The 24561-nt window shown below is 42.0% G+C and overlaps 1 protein-coding gene across 2 annotated transcripts in view; it reads right to left on the bottom strand.

Moving 5' to 3' along the window:
- The window catches only part of LOC309383369 (monocarboxylate transporter 2-like), a 39817-nt gene that overhangs the window by 6078 nt on the left and 9178 nt on the right, over positions 1-24561 (bottom strand). Inside the window, exons 1-2 of one of the 2 annotated variants that reach the window (XM_081935850.1) lie at positions 21267-21317; positions 7038-7181 (exon numbers count right to left, since the gene is read on the bottom strand). In XM_081935850.1, the coding sequence (XP_081791976.1) occupies positions 7038-7181; positions 21267-21300 (178 nt within the window). In that variant the 5' untranslated portion in view covers positions 21301-21317. Of the gene's footprint in view, positions 1-7037; positions 7182-21266; positions 21318-24561 lie in introns of those variants that run through there. The other variant, XM_081935849.1, reaches the window with a different exon arrangement.

Consider the following 24561-nt stretch of genomic DNA (forward strand, 5'->3'; position numbering starts at 1 on the left):
CTTTTTTAATATATATTTATACTGCTTTTGTAGAAAGAGCCCAAAATAACATGCCAATAAAGACAACAAACTGATGAAGGGAATGGTGGAAACCATCAAAATATACTACTGGAGAAAGAATTTATCTCCTACCTACAACTCACTTGAACCTGTTCATGAACATATATGCCAAATCTTAGTTTGACTCTGAAGATTCTTCTCTTGGGCTTTTGGCAAAGTGGCATAATATAGTATGTGATCATAAGAGCTCTACAGTAGTGGCCAAAATTGTGGAAACCTTTTGGGGAAATTGTATTTTGAAGTTTGATGGCTAATAACACCACCTTTTTTTGGAGTAGTACCATAAAATTATATATCAATGGAAAGATAATTTAATCGTGAATATAATGCAACAAAGTTTGTTCAAGTATCTGTATTCTATGAAACATTATAGCCAAACATAGCCAGAAATAAAACCCAGTTAATAGAAGCAATCATTCATTCTTGGTTTCACATTATAACAGCTGCAGAACAAAAAGACTTGGTTGGTAAGACGTTATAAGGCTGTAATTCATGCTAAAATTTACCTAATTAAGTATTAACTGACCTGGCAATAATTTTTGTATATTTCATTTTTTTCTATGTGTTTTACTTTTCTTCTTTATATCTGCTATTCTAATAGCAAATCCTTCATAAAAGTTATTCCGTTACATTCTTGATTAAATTATCGTTCCACTGATATCTAATTTTATGGTACTACTTTTAAAAAATGACCGTTGTCTTACCTGAACGGTCGTTCTCATGGCACTGCGGAGAGTCCAAGGAAGGGTTAACACAGCCTGTTTGCCCATGGACTGAGTAGATTTTTCCCCTCTGGCCACGCCTCCTTTGCCTCTTCTGGCTCAGTTTTAAAAACGAGGTCTTCTCCAACGAAGACGTCTTCAGCTCACACCTGTGTAAAGATACAATCTCGGAGCTAAACAATTACCCTGGGTGGGTCTTGGACTCTCCGCAGCGCCATGAGAACGACCGTTCAGGTAAGACAACGGTCATTCTCCATAGCGCTGCTTGGAGAGCTCAAGGAAGGGACATGCCCAAGCTATGGTGTCCCAGGGCGGGAAGAAGTGACATTGTCCGGAGCCTCAATAACCTTCTGTAATACTCTATGTCCAAACGAGGCTTCAGCAGAGGCAAAGGAATCGATCTTGTAGTTTCTAATGAAAGCCGTGGGAGACGCCCACGTGGCTGCGGTCGTGGCCGCACTTCTGGTGGAGTGTGCCGTTACACGAGGTGGAACCGGCTTGCCCTGAAGGTCATATGTCATCTTAATGCAAGCCCGCAGCCACCGACCTATGGTTGAAGATGACACCTTGCGACCCAGCGAGCCTGGCTGAAAAGACACAAAGAAGGCCTCGGAGTGCCTGATGTCCTTAGTTCGTTTCAGGTAAATGCGGACTGCCCTTCGCACGTCCAATTTGTGCCACCTGCGCTCCTTGGAGTGTTGAGGGCTGGGACAGAAATTCGGGAGGATAACCTCCTGAGACCTGTGAAAAAAAGAATTCACCTTCGACATGAAGGCGGGGTCTAACCGTAGGATGACCCTGTCTGGGTGAATGATGCACAGTTCTTCCTTGGCCGAGAAGGCCGCAATCTCAGATACCCTTCTGGCTGAGGTAATGGCTATGAGGAAGGCAGTCTTAAGAGTCAGATGTCGAAGAGAGACCTTCCTCAAAGGTTCGAAGGGAGCCGCTGTCAATGCCTGCAGGACAAAGGGTAGGTTCCAGGTCGGGTACCTGTGCACCACCTGGGGTCGAATGTTGTAGGCCCCCTTCAAAAAGCTCTTGACCTGAGGATGGTGACTCAGGGATTGAAGTTGGTGTCTGGCTAAGATGGTGGATAATGCAGCAACCTGGCGCCTGAGTGTGGTTGGCGCCAGTCCTTTGTCCAAGCCCTCTTGTAGGAAGTCCAATAACTGAGGGATGGACGCTTCCACACTGTCAATGTCCCGTTGGCTGCACCAGGAAGAAAAGGCAGCCCAAGTCGCGTCATAAATGCAAGTAGTGGCCGGACGTCTGGAAGCTTGGATAGTTTTAATGACGTTGTCTGAGAGGCTCTGGTCTTTCAGAAGCTGCCCCTCAAGTGCCAGACGGCTAACTGCAACCATTGGGGCTCTGGATGGTTGATGGCCCCCTGACGCAAGGATACCTGGTCTGGAGGAATTTTCCACGGTTGTTCCACAGACAGATCGACCAAGTCCGCGAACCAGGATCTCCTGGGCCAATGTGGAGCCACCAGAATGAGCTCCGCCCCCTCCTTCAGCAGCTTGTAGATCACCTGCGGGATCAGAGGGAGGGGCGGAAACGCGTAAAGAAGACCTGGAGGCCAGCTGGACCTCAGGGCATCCGTCCCCTCCGCTTGTGCTGATTTGTAGCGGGAGAAGAACCGCTGGAGCTGTGTGTTTGCTGCCGTGGCAAAGAAGGTCGACCTGTGGGAGACCAAACCTCCTTACCACCTCTGCGAACAGGTCCGGATGAAGTTGCCACTCCGAGTTGTCGATGGTCTGACGGCTCAACCAATCCGCACTCACGTTGCTGGTTCCGGAGATGTGATCCGCCCTCAGCGACGCTAAGTGGATCTCTGCCCATCGTCCTATGGCCTCCGCCTCTGACATGAGTCTTTTGGAGTGGGTCCCTCCTTGCCGGTTCACGTGAGCCTTTGTGGCCACATTGTCGGTCAGTAGCAGAACGTGGTGCCCCTTCAGCTGTTCTGCAAATCTCCTCAGCGCAAGCCGGGCTGCCCTGAGTTCTAGCCAATTGATGCTCCGGGCTGCCTCCGCGCTGGACCACCTGCCTTGCGCCAACTGACCTTGGCAATGCACCCCCCAACCGTAGAGACTGGCGTCGGTCGTTACCACGATCCTGTCGGGTTCTCTGAATAGGCAACCCTTCTCCACTGCTCGAGACTGCCACCAACTCAGAGACCGAGTCACTCTTGGTGGGATGCGAACTTTCCTGGTGGAGTTGCTGATCTTTGCTCTTTGCATTGGAAGCAAGAACCATTGCAGTTCCCTTGCATGAAGACGTGCCCAGGGAACTATGTTGAGGCAAGAAATCATGATCCCTAACAGTTGGGATAGCTGCACTACTTGCCAGGACCTGTTCCTGCGACACAACCGGATTCTGCTCCTGAGGTTGCGGATTCTTTTCGGAGACAGGGACACCTGGCAAGATACTGAGTCTATTATGGCGCCCAGGTGTTGTATGCGTGTGGCAGGAGTCAAGTTGCTTTTTTCCATGTTTACGGAAAAACCGTGGTCCTGTAAGGTGTGGACTGTGATGTTTACATCTCTCACCGCTTGCTGATGAGTCCTTGAGTGGATGATGATGTCGTCCAGATAGCACTCCAGGCGGACTGGAAGCTTGCGCAGGTGGGCCGCCACAGCTGCAAGAAGCTTCGTGAACGTTCTGGGTGCAGAAGAAAGTCCGAACGGAAGCGCCCTGTATTGGAAGTGCTTTCCGTTGTAACACAAGGGCAGGAACTTCTTGTGTGCGGGATGGATGGGCACATGCAGATACGCCTCCTTGAGATCGATGGAGGTGAGCAGATCCCCTTGTCGCATGCAGCTTAGGATCGACTGAAGAGACTGCATTTTGAAGCGCTTGTAGGCCAGATGTCTGTTCAGGCGCTTCAGATCTAAAATGGCCCTCCACCCCCCTGAACTCTTGGGGACCAGGAAGAGAATGGAGTAGAACCCCCTCCCTTCCTGTTCTGGAGGAACTGACTCTATTGCGTTGATCTGCAGAAGATGATCTATTTCTGCCTGCATGAGAGCCCTCTTTACAGGGTTCTTGGATAGTGGGCAGCGAACAAAGGTTCGCGGAGGGAAGGATAGAAACTCCAAGGTTAGACCCCTCCTGATGGTGTTTAAGACCCACTTGTCCGAGGTTGTTTCCTCCCAATGGTCTGCATAGAATTGCAGGCGGCCCCCGATGGGAGGAGACCCCAGACGGTCACTTCCCACGTCTAAACTGACGGTTGTGGGAGCCCGCACGAAAGGGCTTCCGAAAGGACCCTTGATTGGATTGTCTGCCCCTGGAAGAAAAGTTGTTTCGTTCCTGGGACCTGTCAGAGGACTGGTTAAATTGTCTCTGGGAGGAATAGGAAGAGGTGGAGGCCTGGGCACCTTCCTGTGCCCGAAAGGCCTGTTTCCTGAACGAGCCCTGACCTTTCCTGTCATGCTTCCTGAAGGTGGAAGGGAGAATCTTCCTCTTATCCTTAGTCTCAATTAGGAATTTCTCTAGGGAATCCCCAAAGAGGTTGTCCCCTTTGAATGGAGCTGAAGCCAGCTTCCACTTTGCCTTCATGTCCGCCTGCCAGTGCCGGAGCCAAAGCAGGCGGCGAGAAGTGATGTTAGACGCTAGTGCCCTGGAGGCGAATTTCGCTGCATGCAGGGATGCATCAGAGGCATATTCCACAGCCGTAATGATCTTGTTAAGATCATGTCGCCAACGAGATGCTTCAGATGGGGGCTGAGATCTGAGTTGGTGCAGCCATAATAGGGATGCCCTCGTAAAGAACGAGGCAGAAGTGGATGTTTTGATCGCCCAGGCAGCCTCTGGTTCATCATTTGAGACAAGCCTTTTCTGCCCTCTTATCCTCTGCCTTTAACCCTTCTAATAGCTCGGCCGGGAGATTAGAATTAGAGGTCAGAGAGACCACAGGGGCATCCACCTCTGGAGGTTTCAATACATCCTCCAGTCTAGGTTCTAGGGGGTACATTGATTTGTCTGCGCCACTGGGGTTGGCCAGGGTACCTGGCTGTGCCCATTGGCGCTGAATAACCTCCATGAACATGTCAGGGACTGGTATCAGTTCAGGGTCAGGGGTTGTTTCGCTGAACAGCCCTGCCATGAGGTCCTGGGAAGTAGAGGGGACTTCCTTGTCCTTAGGTTTGGCACCAAGCTCAGTAGAGGCTCTGGCCTTGTGTAAAATGGCCTTGAATAAGGATGGCTTAAAGAGGCCTGTGAAGGAGGGCTTGTCTGGAGGCATATCCTCATCCTCCGAGAGAGCAAAGTCCTCAGCAGTCTCCTCCTCCCACGTAGACACCTCTGTGGTGATAGAAGTGCCCGGGGAATCGAGGACTCTGGTCCTCTTTTCCCCCAGGGGACGAACAGGCCTAGAGGCCTTGCCACCCCTGCCTTCCTGTAGCCTCATGGCTTCTACCACACCCTGGGAAATAGCCTGCGTGATGAGATCCCTCATTTCTGCTGACATAGCTGGGCCCTTGTCCTCTACAGGCCTGGATTGGTCATAGGCCTGTCCCCTGGCACCCCTAGGAGGATCTCTCTGATCCTCTGCATGAAAACAACATTGAAAGGAGGGGATATCCTCCCTGACTGAAGAGCTAGGAGAACCTGGGTAACCCAGAGAGGCTGCAGGGGATCCTGACATGGAATCCCTATCACAGAAGGATGGGGATCTATCTCCCATTTCCTCCCCCTGCTCTATCTCCCTCTGAATGGGTGGGGAAGGAACTGGCCCAGCCTCACTTGGTAAGGGTGCAGAAGGAACCTGGGGCCTAGCAGACTTGTCCTTTAGGGAGTCCTGCCCCTTGTCCCCTTGAATTTTGGGGGCCTTGCTCCCAGCTGAAGAGTGGGAAGCTTTCCCCCCATCGCCCTTGTTTCCCTTTCTCCCTTGGCCTGAGGGATCTGGCCTACTGCGCTTTGCAGATGGCCCTGCCAGCTCCTCCCTTCGCTCCAAACCTTCATCAGCCATCCTTGGTTGATCTTGAGTCGAAGAGGTTGCTGCTGAGGGAAGGGCAGTGGACGCTGGCCCGACGGCTCCAGAAGCGTCTGCAGACTCAGATGGGAGGCTGGATCAGGCACCAGGACACTCCTTGCCGCTTCCCCTTAGGTGTCTGGGGAACTTCAGGCTTGCTGGAGACCCAGGCAAGCCCTCGCAATCCTCCGCGGCTGTCTGTTTGAGGCGGAGAGGCTCTGCTGCTTGCTGCTGCTTTCCGGTGGGTAAAATGCTCCAAAAAAATGGCCGCCGGCTCTTCTGCGCGCCAAAAGCCTCACTTAAGGTCCAGGCGCTTCCTATTGGCTGCAGCCGAAAAGTGCGCCAAAGCAGCGCTTTTCAAAATAGCCGCCGCTCTCCCGATCGGCAAAAGACGCCGTTTGGAAAGGCAAGGGCTTTTTTTAAAAGCCTCCTCTCCAAAGCGACCAGGGAAACACGGGGATTGCCGTCCTTCCCTGTGCTCGCCAGCAGACGCCGGACGAGCGGCCTCGCTTGTTCCCCCAGCTGCGACTAAGCAGCTGTGGAACCGATCGCTGCCTCAGCCTTACTTTTGGAAATCTTCTTCTTGGTAAAAAATAGAAAGGGAAAATAAAAAGTCAAAATAATAAAATCTGGGGGAAAATCCTAATAACAACTTAATATTGACACATAAAATACTCTAAAAATACTATTGGAGAACCCAGTCTATTTACTCAAAGCTGAGGGTTCCCCAAAACTCGTCCTATCGGGCGGACTGAGTTTTTAAAACTGAGCCAGAAGAGGCAAAGGAGGCGTGGCCAGAGGGGAAAAATCTACTCAGTCCATGGGCAAACAGGCTGTGTTAACCCTTCCTTGGACTCTCCAAGCAGCGCTATGGAGAAAGTGGTATTATTAGCCATCAAACCTCAAAAATACTCTGCACTTTCCCCAAAAGGTTTCACAATTTTGGCCACTACTGTATATTACTACAGCAATCCTAGGTATTCACCATGGCCATAGGTAAATAAAAATCATCAGGTATCTCTGGGGTCTTCCTTTTGGGACATATAACTTCTATAGACTGAGCCGGGGTGGCAACAGTGGTTAGAATGCATCATTACAATTTAATTTAGCTCACTGCCAGGAGTTCGTTCCTCAATAGCTCAGGGTCGACTCAGTCTTCCATCCTCCCGAAAATGAGGAGCCACATTGTTTGGAGAAATATGCTGACTCTATAAACTGCTTAGAAAGCACTGTGAAATGGTGTATAAGTGTTATTGCTATAGAAAATTTAAAAAAATTACCTGTGATGAATCCAGCACAAATGTATAGTTGAAAAATGCTGGTGCAGAATGCTGCTGAAATCATTCCTATGCCACATAGTAGCCCTCCAAATATGACCACCGGCCGGCTACCAAAACGATTCACCAAAATACTGCTAAGGGGACCTAAAAATATTAAGGGGGGGAGGAGGGAATGAATAATTTTTATAAATACAGTATGTCTAATGGGACATACTTTAAACATCGATAGGCTACACTGATAGGTTCTTAAATTCATAAATCAGAGTAAGGATTAATTAAGGTGTAGGGATGTCTCCCAGCTGAATAGAAGAAGAAAGATACTTGTACAAAGTCTGTCAAAAATGTCATTCTTGGAAACATTTGTTTATGTAGCCGGCTAATTGAACCAGTAGCCATAGCATTTGAAAAGAGAAAATAACATTTGACATAGGGGCATCTAGAAAGAAATTGGGAGGGGAGGGAGAGCAGAGGAAAACAGGAAAACAAGGCCTGCTTAGCAGTAAGTATCATTATCGTATGATGCATAGCTGCATGCCATGACACAGTAAGATCAGAGAAGATTGTAGCATCTGATGGTGGCTAATACCAAGAGAGAGGATGAAAGAGGGAGGGAGGGAGAGAGAGAGAACTTGAGAAAGAGTGTGTCAAACTTAATTTGAGAAAAACTTGTTTTCCTTAAATGCAGAAAGAGCATAACCACACAGTATTTTTCATAGGTTCATGACACTCAATCTTTCTATTTCAAATGCAGTCAGAGCTCGTCTTTCCATTTGTAGGCCAGAACAAGATATATTGGTAAAGACATGAATGCAGTGTTGATTTTTTTCATTAGAGCTCCGTACCTGAACTGCAAAACTCTAGATGATTATAAATGGTAATAGACCATTTCTTTGCTGACAGCTAGTGATTGTCTGGTTTTTAAAGGTCAGATCTGATAGCCATAACAGAGTATTGCCCAGAAGTTAGCGCAAAACGTAAGATAACATAGGAACTATCATAATTCACTATAGAAACACACACGTTTTATCACGAAGATAATACAATGTTTGCTACTAGATTGCTAGATGCATTAGTCTACCAAAATGAAAACAATAGACATTAAACTCCAACCAATCTTTTATAATATACATTTATATGTAATAGAGATGCCATACTAGATGGATAGAGATTATATTCATAAATATACAGGAAAAATGTTAAAAGTGGAGAAAAAGCACATGAAATGCAAGTCACCCTGTTTGAATTTCTTTCAAAGCTCAAATGTGATTTGGAAATATGCAGTGATAATCTATAACAGCAAAACCTAACAAATGCTAGGAAGATGATATCATGAGCATTTAATATTCACTTACCTTCATTGCACATATTTTTATATAGAAATAGCATAGGCAAAATCTGAATGTTCTGACTTTGTGACTTCATTGAGCTCATTTATGCTCTTCTAACCATACCAAAACAATGCCCCGCTAATTGTTTATGAGGCTATAGCCTCAAAATGCAGATTTTGTTTTCTCAGCCAAGCCTAGAGTTAGATTAAAGTTTTCTGTAGCTGATCCTGTAGCTGTTTTTTCCACTAATGCTTTTCTGTTTTCCCAACACAAGTTTTGCCATATGAATGACTTCAGTCAGGATTCAGTCCTGGGCTTCTTAGTTACTTCACAAGTCTAACATATTTCTGGAAGAGCATTAGATTATCTGGTTTCTTTTCAATCAGGATTCAGACATGGGTATGAAATGAAAATAGTGTTGGTCATACTTCTGGGTGACCTCTAGCATGGGTAGAATGGGGGGTAGATAACCATGGGTGGGCTTCAAAAATTTCAGCAACAGCTTCTCTGCCCATTTGGAGTGGGTGTGGCCATGGTGGGTGGCTAGTGGGCCTCCCCGCACCATGGTGGGGGGGTATTTTTGCTTTCCCCGGGCCCCAGGGGCTTTTCTCGAGCCTCTGGGAGGGTGAAAACTGCCTCTCCCGGGCTCCGGAGGCCCTCTGGAGGCCAGAAATGGGCCCAATTCCGGCCTTCCAGAACTTCCAGGAGGCCCATTTTCCCTCTTCTCAAGCCTCTGCATAGACCCTGCACTTATCTCACATCCAAAACAGCCAGTGTGGAGACTCCTGGGAGGGGCAGGCAAGGGTGGGCGGGGCCATCCAGGGGTGGGATTTGGAGGTTCTCCAGCCATAACATTAGCTACAGGTTCTCCCAAACCCGGGTGAACCCGTAGCAGCCTACCCTGTAGATGACCCTACTTCACGTCTTAGTAGCTTTTGATACTATTGACCATGATATCCTTCTGGATCAGGTCAGAAGGTTGTGAGTGGAAGCCAAGGTATTGTGCTGGTTCACTTCCTTCCTTCAGGGTCATTTTCTGACAATAATGATTGGGGAGGAGAGTGTTGTGTTCTATAGTTTTCCCTCTGGTCCGTTGACTAGGGGGCGCTGTCTTTGTTTCTGATTGGCTACCTGTTTGACAGCCACCGTATATAAAGAGCTGTCAAACAGGGATGAGGTGCTGCCAGTTAGCTGAGACGCGCGAAATGTGAAGTGCCGCGTTTGGCAACCTGTTACTATTAAACTGTTAGCTGACTTGAAGTCCTGGCTCACCTCTGTTTGTCCGCGTTCTCCTAGCTAGAAAAGAGAGGACCCATCCTCACCTCTACAGGGTTTGGTTCTTTCTCATGAAATTATGATTTATGGCTATGTTTATTAGAAAGAAAATAGATAATAGAAAAATAAATAAATAATTTTGTAGTAGTAGTTACATTTGCTGCAAAACTAAGGTAATTTTGAAACTATATTGGAAGCTATTTTCTATTTTTCTTTATTCTTTCTTTTTGCTCTTGTCTTATATTCTCCCTTTTTCCTTTATTTTAGTTCTGCTAAGTTTTCTTTTTCCAAAACCCTTAAGAAAAATATTAAAATTTACATTTAAAAATATAAAAAGAAAGATTTGAAGGACCAGGTTATGGATAAATTCTCTCATCATGGAGAGAATTTATCTATGTGGTTGCTAATTGCTTAACACTGAACTGATGGCAGATAATAATAATCAGACCAACAAAAATCAGGACAGCCTACTTTTCATCCAACCCAAGAACTGGAGGAGTGAACATTCCTGAAGCCATGCGAAAATCCCTTTATGCAGACTTTTTGTTCCTAATACATAACTCTACATATAATCTACCAACTGAAAGGATATATTTAAAATATCTGATGATGATTTCAGGCTAAACTGGATGAAAGGCACCATACAATTCTTTAATTTTAATTGCTATTTTAAGATTTTTTGGGAAAAGAGAATTAGCTTCCTTACTCTTATAGTTCTATGTAAGAGAACTGATACCCTCAGACTATATTTTGGATTGTCCTTCATTGTATAATCTCTGTTAAAGTGTCCCCTTACTTTTTATGAAAGGCTTTAAAAGGTGTTTAAATGTCTGCTTCTTAATTAAGAAAGCAAGGTGAGAATGAACGCAGAAGAAACAGCTGGCAAGGATCTTCTGGTCTACTCATAAAGCTGCTCTTTACTTATCTTGACCTTGCTGAGGAAGTGATGGTTGTGTTGATAGGTTCCCATGAAACATTTGAGAGCTGAGGAAGTGGCCTCAGAGGTCTAGTCAACAGCTGCTGAAAGTTCTATCAATACAGCCTGCAGCTTTTTAAAAAATGGGAGGAAGGGAAACCACCGGAGAACAATCACTGCTAGTTACTATCTGGAGTCAAACAAACAAATGCTTGGCTCCTTATAATAGGGAGCTTGGAACATTCTGTATTGACCCTTCCATCTATTAAGGACAGTTGTCTGCCTGACGTGATAAACCAAATGCAGGATTTTAAGAACGACTATCTCAGTGAGCAAATTAGACTAATTATTTTCTTTTAGTCTCCAACCCAAGTGGGGAAAAACAATTATGTATGCAACTTTGGCAATCTTTCAAATGCTGTCCATCATTTTCTACATATTTTATGCATCATCTCTTTGAAGGCAAAAGAGTTGGGGGGGGGGGAACCACAGAAAATAAAAAAGAACAGGCTTCTGATTTTTATGCTGCAATTAAATTATGAACCAGAAACTACTAAAATGAGACACAGTGATAGACTTCACAATTTTCATATGAAGTCTGTGTATACAAACACATATACACCAAACATATTTTAGACTAATACCTTACACCAGGTGTGTCAAACTCGCGATGACACATTGTTGTCACGTGACCTATCACAACTTTTCTCCCTTCACTAAAATGGAGGTGGGCATGGCCAGTTTGTAATGAATCTGGCCCATGGGCCACGAGTTTGACACCCCTGCTTCACATGAACCTAGCCCATGTGATTTGGGCTTGAATAAACCAAAGTTAATAATAGTATTACAAAATCTAAATTGTTGGGAGAAGCAGATGAGTAGACCAACCAAAGTCTGACCATAGAGAATAATGAGTATATGTAAGAAGATGAAGAAATAAGGATGTCAATTTTGACATTAGACAAGAACCAGAGATAAGAATGCTACCTGCCATGTAGCTTGCAAGGCACATTTGACCTAATAACCTAATGTTCAACAAAAGGACAGTTTTTGTGATGATGAATCACAGTTGTCAATAAATGTAAAAGAAAATGGAACAAGTCAAAAACTCCTAATACATGCACACCACTATGTATACAGGGCACTCTTGTTTTTCCCAGGCCCTGTACATCACTTAATCAAAGTATAATGAGCAAGTGAAAACAAATGTGTGAGTAATGCTTATGCAATTGTAAGCTCTTGTAGGTTTATAAAAACCAGGAATGGTGGATACAATGGCTTCTATAAATATCCGTGGACTCTAGAAGAGCTTTGCAATTTATTGGAGAACACCCAGAGCTATGGGAGGTAGTCCATATCTCCATTTCCATTGTTCCTACACAAGAACATAAGCAGCGCTTTGCTGGATAGCCCAACAGCCTGTTCTCATAGTGGCCAACCAACTGCACAGGAAGTCCACTAGTTTTCCAGTCACTCTGAATCAAGGCTAATAGACCTAGATCCCCAAGAATTGATCCCAATCTCTTTTGAAACCAACCAAGCTGGTAGCCATCACATCGAATGGTGGTGAACTCCAAAAATTAATTATGCAATGTGTAAACGTATGTATATATGTATGCGTGCCTGTATACCACAGACACATCTCTTCTAATTGACTTCCTTTCTAAACATATTACAAGAAAATGTTCCTCAACCATGGAGAAATTGAATATGTGTACTTGGATTTCTGTCTGGAACTCTTGGATTATCTGTGAGAAGGTCTATGGATAATAATCCAGTTGAACTTCACCCACTTGACCCATGACATCATATAACAAGCCAAAGGGAATAATGCTGGGGGGGGGAAATCAACATAGACCCAAAAAGCAGGTATGTTCTACCTTGAAAAACAATTTGAAATGATAAAATGTAGCTCTAAAACCAAACAAAATTATTAAGAAAAGTTCTTATTTTTATTACGATATGCTACTTCAACATGAAAGATAAAATGTTAATGCTTGAAAGTTGCCTAGACCAAGAATCAGATGCCACCGGAACGTTAAATCTAAGCTTCTTTTGAGAGAGGTTATATTAACAGCATTCTAGAAGTCTGCTTGTATATTACCTTTCCTTCCTCTTATACTGCATTGAGTCAGGAAGGGCCCAACCAGTCTCTTCCTGATATTATCTTCCTTTCCCAGGGCTGAAGGAATGTTTCTGTCCTTTTCGTTTCTGCAACCACTTCTGAATATTCCCATCAAGGTTATCCCTATGACTCTCTATAGTTTATGTCAATAAAGATGGCAATCCTCACTTTGTAGGAATTTTCCCAAACATAAATGTGCCTATTATCAGAATTAAGCTTCAAGCTGTAGGTGAAAGATCATAGTAGAACGTTACTACTACTCTTCTTGAATTCTCAGGTTTCGCTTGGCTAGAATACAGCAGACCAAGCAAGTAGAAGCATGCGTTTCGCATGAGAATATTGCTTGAGCAATTGTAATTAATAAAACACTTGAAGATTCTCTGTGTTCTGGGTTCCCTTGAATATTTTCATACTGCATAAGCTCCTGAAGTTCAAATCTGTAACAATGGGTAAATGTGATGTTCACATATAGCCAGAGGCTCTTAGAATAATATTTGGTATGTCCACCAAAGGAGGTTACAGTAAGCCCTACCTTGGATAAATGAATGAAGTTCAAGAGAGTGTAAGGCAGCATCATATGCTCATGTTGGCTGGGTTCATGCATCACGACAAGCCATCGCTTGTTTTAACTTACTGCACCTGTGTATGGCTTGCCAATTGCACAATGGCAAATAGGACAGCTCTCCAGAAGGTTAACATTATTGCCCAGAGGATCATTGGTTGCCCTCTCCCCTCTTTGGAAGAGCTTTATAGCTCCTGCTGCCTTAAGAAAGTTCAAACCATTCTTAATGATCCATCTCATCCTGGGCAGCCTTTTTTTGAACTATTACCATCTGGCAAATGGTACAGGACAATCAAAACAAGGACAAATAGGTTGAAAAACAGCTTCTATCCCAGAGCAGTAACTATATTCTAATGTATAGTGCAATATTAATGCAATATCGGGTTTTCAATTCAATTGTACAGAATGTGAAGAATGTGTGTTTGTGCTTTATTTTTATAGTTTTCTTATGAATGATGTACACTAAAGATGGCATTTGATTTCATTGTATGAGGTGCAATGACAATAAAGTAACTAACTAATAACAGTATAATGAATAAGCCACACATGGCTGAATTCACACATCATGCTAAGCCAAAGTACACAGATGATTAATTGAAGAACAATTTTCCATTTGGGGCTTCAGGTATTTCCTATGTAGGTTTTTAATCTCAGGAATTCATAGTTTTATAAATTCATTGTTTGAAAATATTTATTATTAGCTTCCCAGATTTTGTGGAGGCTGGTTGCATACAAGTCTTTTAAATCAATATATTCTCAATGCTGCTCCACCTGAACATTTGCATTTCATTTTCATATTATTTAATCAAGCCAGTAGCCTCTGACAATGGATCGCAGAACTATGAGATGAGTCAAGAATCCATTCCAATGACAACAGAGACAATTTCCTGATGCATAAAACAATGATTTGGTGTTTCTCAATTTACAATATTGCCCTAAACAGGACTTGTCTTCCATGCCATTAGTAGAGGAATACTGACTTTTAAAGTTTAGAATTGCCAGAACAGAAATGATAGCTATTTTAGACACCAACTGACACTTAGTACCAAGTCTGAGAGATACAAAACAAAGGGAAATTTATTAGGTCATAGGAACAATAGGAAAAAGAAAAGCTAGATTTTTAGAAATCATTGAAAACTCCTACTGACAGTGAGCAATTAGTTGTTTAAAATGTCTTCCTTATCTAGCTTATCTAACTTTGCTGTGTTGAGTCTCTGGATAACTTTTTCCAATTTATATAGGGGCTTGAAACCTGGGATACAATTCCATCTGATCTTCAGGGACTGGAGGATTCATCTCACTGTATCATTTGAGCTGTACATTCAAAAGAAAGTTGTTTTAATAGAACTGTTCTTGATTTGGCACAGGGAAAAACATGAAGGACCTACACTGCTTTAGAAATGGCACATATACTGTAGCTTGTTTCACATCATTAATCTTGATTGATTTGGCATTGTAGCTTAATAAAATGTTGTTAACACAGTAACTCATTCATCCACTGTTAAAACAATTTGATTAAAACATTTGTAAATGGCTGCAAACCAATCTCTTAATTTAATGTATTTTTTCTTGATATATATTTTGAATCTATTCTTGAATCTGAGAAAAACCGTTAACAAAATTAGGTATCCTTTGCTAATCCATTTTAAGTATTACCTAAACAATTATGCAAACAACATCACTATGGCTGAACTTATAGACAAAGGTGAATGAGAACAAAATTCCTACAAAGATATTTGACCTGTGAATAACTATAGCGTAGCTGGAATGCCATCTCTGTGTTTGCAAAAATCACTGATTCAGAAAAGAATCTCTGGTCAGCAGCTTCTAAGTCTCACTGTAATGTTCCCCTCAGCTGATTCCACTACTAGAGTGTTTTTTTATCAGAGCAATCTGGTCTACACAACTGTGGGACTGAGCATACTGATTCTGCTTTCGCCTTTCAGCCCCAATCCAGGAGCCTTCACAGACAGTCGATTCGAATACCAGAAGGCTAGCTGATGAGAGCTAAATAGCTTGAAATATATAGTCTCCCCTTATTTCTTTGTCGGTAAACATAAATTCAACACTACTAGAAAGATCAGGAGATTCTGAGCAATCTGGAGAAGAGACTGTGTAAATTCCATCTTAGTTTTCCCCAAGCTCTGTGTCCACCAAACATGTGAACTTCATTTCCCCAAATTCCCAAATGGTCATGCTTTCTGGGTATTGTCACCCATATCTATCAGATGCAAAGGGAGAATCTCAATCCATGAATTCAACACACTAATGCTGCTGAGCTCTATCTTGGAAACTCAGATTAGGGGGCAGACTAACAGTCTTGATGGCTCCCTGGCTGTTTGACTTGGATAGGCTTTGCTTCCTTGTCCAAATAATAATATTTATTATCTTATCTCTACCTAGGTCAGCCTTCTCGGATAAGCCAGGCAGGAAAGACGACTAGATGAGCTATATCTATTTTGTTGTAAGGCTTCATTAACAGAAACTTGCAAGTCTGAAAGTTCAAATGTCCCACCTGCCACATTTAATTGCTGGACCCATTAGGGCGGGACTTTCCTAAGTTTCGCTCTTTGACTGTTAACCAATTGCGATTAAAACCTCCTGCTTCTGTTGTCTGATAGTTTCCTAGGCATCATCTCCTCTCTCCATTCCTCAAAGTTATCTATGCATTCCATTACAACCTCTTTCCAACCATGCTTTCAACTTCACTCAAGGTTCTGCTTAAATTATTCACCCGGATTCATACATTACACTAAGTTGTAATGTGGGAGTTTTAATTATTTCCATCATAAATATTCTATCTTAGATAAAAGATTTGCATGGCTCCTTCTAGTTCCTAAACATGTTTGTAGTCTTCCAATTAAACTAATGCATTATTTAATTTACACTGTATTAATATTTTGTAAACTATTTATTTACATTCTACTAAAATTATTGGAGCAAATACTATTGCATAATTAGCTTTATGATATTGCACTTTCATCTGAGTCCATACAAGCCAATTTCTGTATTTGTGTATAATTGAATTTGTCTTTTGCCTGATCAGACTAAACGCATTTCTAGCATTTGTATTTGATTTCTATCAAAAGGTTTTCTAGAGATACATTCTGTTTAAGTTGTTACTAAATATTTTATGCAAGGCTTGATTTTAAGATATCATTCTCCCTCTGTCCCACTCCAGTCCTCCTTGGTAATGAGATCATCATATGAAACTTCTTTGTGGAAAAGTCTCTACATAAGTAGACTATTGCAATCATTTACGTGAACAGAATGGTACACTTTCCAGCCACTGGAAATTCCAATAGAAGAGAATATATGTAGCTCAGGGTTGAACTGCGGAGTTCACAGTGCCCTCTGACCTTGGTTGTTTCCCTGTAGACATTTCATTCCCTAACCAGGTAACATCATCAGTACTTACTTATGTTACGTATTTAGGTAATGAAACATCTGCAAGCAAACAATGAAGCTCAGAGGACAGTTCAACCTTAAAAAGAATTGTTTCAAATATATTGCAGAGCCTTACAAGAAACATATTATGCAATCTTGTGATCCATGTCTTGGCTGTTAAGAGTACAAAGCTGGAACCTTATAAAACAGGGGTGTCACGTGCAAGCCACGCCCACTCCAGCTCTGCAAATGGGGAAAGTGTTGTGCCACATTGCGGCAACATGATGCAGCAAGTTTGACAAGCATGCCCTAGAAAATATAATTTTCTTAAGAATGTAATTTATTTTGCTAACCCAAATAAAATAGAAAGAATAGAAATGCACATACTGGTTTTTCCCCAAAGGAAATTCTTTCACCGTTGAGAAGGGAGGGAGGCAGAGGTGAGATTCAGCAGGTTCTGACCAGTTCTGGAGAACCTGTAGCGGAAATTTTGACCAATTTGGAGAATCAGTAAATACCACCTCTGACTGGCCCCGCCCCCATTTATTCTCTGACTCCCGTGTCGCAACTGATTGGGAGGAAATGAAAGAATTACTTTCTTATCTGTCTTTTTTCTTTCTTCTATAAGGATACTGGGCTACATTGGCTGCATTTCATTATAACTTCTGGAACCAGTTCTTTTTCCTGCATCAAAATGTATGAACATAAATAGGCACATATAGCAGATAGCTGCTATATAGTGATAGCTGCTTCTCTTTACGCAATAGTATCAGTCAACCCTATAGAAAGGTAGCATTATAGCTCTTCGCTTTAGATTCTATGCAAAATTTTAAGCTCCAGAGAACTTGCATATCACCAACACCATGCCATTTATCTTCAACTTAAAGTCACTTAATCGTTATTAATAAGGTAGCATAATGTTTATATGAATAGGTAGAGCAGAAATAACACACACGGTGATGTCACTGACAAGTTAATGAGCTACTGTCATCTCTTCATCACAGACATGGAATAGCTAATAACAGTGAATGGATATTTTTCATCCAAAAATGCAGAAACAGATGTTTCATTAGGAACTTGCTCAGGAACTAAAAACTGGTTTTAAGATGCTAATTTCTATAAATCTATGATTTCGGTGTTCTTTACTGATCTGCTTATCTACTGGGAGTTGCAACTACAATCTCAGGCTTTATTTATGTCCCAGTTAGAATAGGCTTTCTGTAACTGCCATTACAATTTATAATAAACGTTAGGTAATAAAACTATACAGGTTTGAGCGTATCTATAATATTCAAGGTCAGTTGCCTACTGAACTTCCTACATGTAGTGCAATGACCTACAGGCCAGAGTTTCACCAGTTGAGAAACTGCTGGCTGAAGAAAAGGTTTGTTAATATCACAGGGATAAAAAGAGTTTCAGGGCTATATATTCCAGAGTTTAATCCAATACTTTCAAAGAATAAATAATAAAGGCCAGTGATTAGGAGATCTGTACAGTGTCTCAGATTAACAACATTTCAAATACTTTGGTACAGATATGGACCTATTGGAGACATAGATATTAATTTTGTAAGCCATCCAGAATCACCTCATGAGAAGATGGGTGGCAGGCAAATTTAATTAATTAATTAATATGCTACCATAGAGGTTTTCTGCTTGTCTGACTCAGACAGATGAGGATTCATACCTATCAGGAGGTAAAGCAAAAGGACATATAGTGGCAAATGTTGTCTACTAAAACTCCTTTCTGTGTCTGCACTCCAAACGTAGGACAACCCCACTCTTTAAAAAAGTTTTCCAAAAGTTAGCAAAAAACGGTCCTTTTAAGTGGCCCGTAGTATGACTTGCAAAACCACTGTTGTCGATTTTACTGAATATATTAATGTATTGTGATTGTTATTGTCTGCAACCAGTTATATAGCTACAACTTTTCCCAAGACTATAGGCTGCTCCCCACTGCTACTGCAAACCTTAGGAAAAAATAGGTTTGGGGTAAGATGCTGCAGAAATGTACTCTATTTATATTCCTTTTTGTAAGACTCCAAAGCACAGCACAGTCCTAATAAAAGCACATTCCTAAAATATCTAAGTATTACTTTACAGGGAAAGTCTACAGCTTTATTTGAAAGTAGCTCTGATCAACAAACATCATTAGGCTTGCTGTAGATTGAACAAAAATATAATCAATTTCAGAGGAACAGCGCAGAAAGGGAAGCAGGGACAGAACATGTAGAACTTCAGCTACAGTGATTTTGATCCAAGCCAATTTGTTTCTTTTCTCCTTTATTTTAAAAACAAAACTCAAAACTACACTCAGAATCTCACAATAGGAAAGGGGGCAGAAAGATTCATGGATGGGTGGACTAAGAGCAATGGGGATCAACCTCAGAGAGCTGCTTCTAAATAAATGTGTCTGGGTATCTCCACTATGGAAGCCATTTTCAAAGCAGACAAGCCTATTCCATCACACTCCATTTTTGCCCCAGGCACTCATTGTGTCATAACATTTAACCAGTGGTATAGCTTGCCTTCAGAAATCGTGGGTGCTCCATCATTGGGGGCTGGACTAGAAGACCTCCAAGGTCCCTTCCAGCTCTAATCTCTGCTCCTCTGTTGAGGGAGGACTGTTCAATTTTGACATAGATGGCTTCTTATCCTTTGCAGTCATCTGGTCACTAACACTCTTCTGTTTAAAATGGAAGAGTGTTAATGACCAGATGATTGCAAAGAATATAAATTCTTCCCTTCCCTTCCAGACAGTTAGAACTGAAGAAGCTTCCTGGATAAGAAGCAAGATGTTTTAAATATTTTTTTTAAAATCCCAGTTGTGTTTTGGAAAAAACACCTTTGGTGCAACTATGACCTGAATGATTGAGAATCTCCATAGACATTGTATAATAACATTTACCAAGTGTTTTTTTTAGATTTCAAACTTATAAACTAACCCTAAGAAAAAGGTTACCTGCCTTGTTCTAGGAACTAAAGATAATTGTCTCATTTTAAATAGCAAAACAGGGAAGCATATAATTTTTGAACTCAGGTTAACCTTCCAAATTGCATGATCCATTACTTCCTTTCTTCCCAATTCTTTAAAAATATCCTTACTTTATTGGTCAGTTTTAACCAGAATATTTACTATTTCTTGATATGCTTAATTACAACTACATCTCCTTCAACTAAGAATTAGTTTTCAAATTCTTCTTGGGATGAATGCCTACAGATTAAAACAGCTTCAAGAATATAGCTCTTCTGTTTCAAACGCCAAAAAGAGACAAAATTGAGCGGCGTGGATATTATGTCCATGACAGAACATCTCTGTAGTGAGGCTCAGAAAGAAATTATGAATAACAGCACATTTAAGAGGTCTACTAATCAAAACAACTATTGTCAGAATATCAAAGGCAGCCAAGCATTAGCTAACATAAATCAGTGCAAAAATCACATTATTAAAAGCATATTACTGATATACAGCATCTGGTCATCAAAGTTATTTTTCTCCTGAATAATCTATCCAAAGTAAATATTTTCATTGCTTAAAGAAGTCTGTTCCTGAAAAATTGTACCATAAGTTTGCCTATTCAGTTTTACGCAGATGGAAATATGTTAATATTTTGCATAGTCATTCCTATACAGATGGAAATTCATCAATAATGAGGCATCCCCTTCTGTCTTCATTTTCTGTAGAATTAAGTTGTTTTATGGTTTGATATATGATGTTAAGAAAAGCACATGATGGAAAACTATTCAGGAAAGAGCAAACAGAAACTCACTGGTTATTTATAATGAAAAGTTTGATCTAAAATATGTAAGTCCTCACAGGTCCTTTTGTTTTTTATTTCTAATATGTATGTTTGATTTTTCAAATGTATGTGGTATGTTTGTACAGCTGCCTACTATACAAAAGTGTAATTCTGAGCAGTCACGACAATTAATTCAAAAGAAAAACCAATACATTTATAAAAGCAGTCATCTTTTAAAACCACAAAAACTATAAGCTCCTCTGAAGGAGATGGGAAGTTTAGAAATGGGAAATATAATAAATAAAGCCAACAAAAGCACATGAGCAATGTTAGAGGATGCTAACTGTAATAAGAAAGACATTGCAAGATCTCCCCCGTTCCCACACCCAAACCATTCAAAGATGCAAAGTTGTCCTTTATTTATGGTCAGAGCTGGCATCAGAGTTTCTGTTGCTAGGCAAGATAGTTGTTAAATGATTCACACCTGACATTTTGTCATGGTTGTTAAGCAGATCACTAGTTGTTAAGTGAATCATTCGATCATTAAGCGAATCCAGATTCTCTCGTTGACTTTGCTTGTCAGGAGGAGATTGGGAAAGTCGCAACGATCATATGACTCCAGGACACTGCAGTCATTGTGAATACATGTCAGTTGCCAAGCACCCAAATTTTAATCAAGTGACAGTGGGGATACTCTAACGGTTGTAAATGTGAGGACCAGTTGTAGGTCATATTTTATAGTACCGTTGTAACCTTGATCAGTTGCTAAATGAATTGTTAAGTCGAGGGTACCTGCAGTCACGAAGTGGACAAACCTCCCCCATCAGATGTCTTGTAGAGCAGGGATCCCCAACCTGTGAGTGGCTGGTTGGTACATGCATGCACAGCCCTACTCACTTTTAACATCTTGGGGGCTTGCAGCTCCACTCATATGAATAACAGGTATGCCTCTTTCTCCCCTCCAGGCTGCCAACCTGGAAAAGTTGGGGAACTCTGCTTTAGAATCATTGGAAATTTCTAGACATTTATGGGATTTGAAAAACCAGAAATCATGTTACCTACATTTGCTATTTACATAAACTATGTTTTATTGATTGTCCAAGTACTCGAAGCACGTCAGCTGGATCCAAAGAGCTAATAACAGGAGGCATATTAGTAAGGTTGCACTCAATCCTGTCTCTCTGGATTTTCCTTTTTTCCTGTTGACACTCCTTCCAGCGTTTCTGGTTTAATGCTAATGTAGCCTGACAGCAATACAGCCACACATGCAATGGTCAAGAATGATATGGGACCTGAATGCATAACATACCTCAGGAAGTCTAGGACTGCAACTGAAAATGCAGCAAATCACTCAGTAATATAAACCAGCCCCCTAAGTTCTGCTATTAGCTAAAGAAGCAGGCAGCCCTATTGGATAGCAGCAATATAGGAAGACACCAGAGGTAGGTGGTCCCTTTAGTGACAATAGCAAGGTTCATTTCATATTGTATAAGAAAAGGCTCTCCTTTAATCGAGAAACCCTACAGCCGTGATAGCAAACCTGTGGAACATGTGCCAGAGGTGGCACACAGAGGCCTCTCTGCTGGCACGCATACCGTCGTCCCCAGGTCAGATCTCCGTGGCGTTTCCTTAATGAGCTTCTGTTTCCCTGCAAAAAGTGAAACAGAAGCTCACGAAAGAAAAAGATCTTACCTCTTACCACGCTGCCGGTGTTGGGATGCCCCACCTCCCGCCGGCCACATGGTCTTCGGGTCTCTGCTGCACATGCACGCATACCTGCACATGCCCATATTCGTGTGCACACATCTTTCAGTTTGGGCATGTGTGCACGCAGTTTGGCCACTGGGTGTCTAAAAGATTTGCCATCACTGCCCTACAGTATAGGTACAGACAATGCAATATAGGAGCCCCGGTAATGCAGTGGTTAGAATGCAGATTAAACTCTGCCCCCAGCCTAGAGTTCGATCGTGATGGACTCAGCTTTCCATCCTTCTGAGGTTGGACCCAGATTGTTGGGGTCAATATGCTGACATCGTAAACATCTCAGAGAGTGCTATAGAATACCCTCAGCCAGTATATAAATCTGAGTGCTGTTGCTACATAAAGTGACTGCCAATACAGTATTGGATGAGGGACCCCTCAGGTCAGACGGCATTCAATAAGATACTGGTGGGGTGGACTGAGATCTTTCAAAATGCCAACAGTATGATGCAGCTAGATGAACACCTTTGGGACTTCTAGGTGCTGATGTTGCCATACAGGAAAATAAATCTAAAGCTGCAAAGATAGAAACATAATGGAAATATAGAATGTAAGAAGCATGAACACGAGAAAACTCAATATAGTGAAAAATGAACTCATCCTTCTACATATTAGGTATCAATGAATTGAAGCGGACTGGAATTGGGCAGTTTCTGTCAAAAGATTAAACTCAGGACACACAAAAAAGGTGTGCCATTGCTTTCAAAGGCAGGGGAGATACAGCAAAGGCAGTACAATGGATACAATGCAGTCAATGAACAAACACTATCAGTGGGGCTTTGCAGACAACTTATGTTATCTAAGTCTCCATCACAACCACTTCAAAAACGCTTAATTTTCTAGTCAAGAGCAATATGAAATTCCCAGAACATGAAAGAATGATGTGCTACTGGTGAATGCAGCTTGGCACAATAAAGTTGAAAACAGTAAGGAGGAAAAGTCCATTATCATATTTGGTCTTCAATGGGGTTGAATTGCCCCAGATGACTTGGTGTGCAATCTGAGGATTCTCTTGGATTCATGACTCCCAGATTCACAACTCCTGACTTCATATTGTGCACCAGATACACCCATTCCTGTACCAATGGGCCAGTAATGGTTTTCTCTTACCTTCACTACTGGTTCAGAACCGGGAGTGTGTGTGTGCAGTCACTTCGCTTGTGTGTAGCACTTCTGAATATGCGCAGAGCGCCCGTGATGACATATGGGCAGTCATTGCTAATGGTTTGCCCAAACCGGGGTGAACCAACAGAATACCACCTCTGCAATGGGCCCTTTTCACAGTGACCCATGCCCTGGTCATCTCTGTTTGGATTATTGTAATGCGCTCTACCTGGGGCTGCCCTTGAAGAGTATCTGGAAGACTCAATTTGCTCAAAACATATCTGCATAGTTTTAAACAAGTCAAAATTTCCACGTCAAGTCAATTTGTTTCTGTGTACAATTCAAGCTGCTGATTTTCACCTTTAGAGCCCTACATATCTTGGGGCCAGGTGATTTGAAGGACTGCCTCTTCCCAGGTACAGGAACTGGAGCGGCAGGTTGGGGACAGATCATTCTGGAGAAGGTCTATTGATCTGATTGTTAAAAGATGACACACAATCAGTTCTAAATCATGCATGCAAAAAGTGCTGACAATTAGCTACACAAGTCTCTTCATGCCATCAAAGTAGGCAGGGGTCGAAAAGGTGGCCTTTAACATAAGTTTTAGAGGGATTTTAAGAGGCTAAATCAGTATTTGGCACACATTTAACCTCTTAAAAATCCAAGGCCTCTCCCAGAAATTTGCATTTGTTTTGGGTCCAGGCTCTGCCTGTTTTTCAAATGTGACCCTCACTATGCTGTGCAAAGCATGGTGTCCTTCAAGCCAACAGGCACTGCCAATACTCAAACTTCATATCTAAAAATACAATTGATGTAAATTTCCACTTTCTACTTTTTCCCGCTCTCTCTGTAAGGAACAGCAAGCTTAGACAAAGGAGTAGGGTTCTCATGTACTGTATATAACAGGAGCATACTTGGAAAGAGTATGAAGATGTGAGTTAGTTGTTCTTTGACCTTTTGTTACAACACAAATACTGCAGAGCGAAATCTACTTTCAAGGACATCTACTTGTCATTGGCTCAGAGTAAAAGTTCCTGGGGGGGGGAGGAGGAATAAAATACATATCACCCTTTATTCTTTTATATGCTTTATATACGCAACAGCCTATTATACATGAAACTATATTGATCCAATTTGCTGTATTCAGCATAAATTTCTGAAGAGCACTGACATGACAATATGTATCATCAAACATTAACCCTGCAATTCAGTCTGAATTGGTGCAATCCTATCTGAATTAGTATCTAATCAGTCTAAAATAAATGGAATTCTTCCTGTTCACAGAATGATAATATATATCTACCTATATCTTGCGGCTTCATGATAC

The sequence above is a fragment of the Natrix helvetica genome (genome assembly GCF_964273705.1).
Source record: "Natrix helvetica genome assembly, chromosome: 1".
Classification (NCBI taxonomy): Eukaryota; Metazoa; Chordata; class Lepidosauria; order Squamata; family Natricidae; genus Natrix; species Natrix helvetica.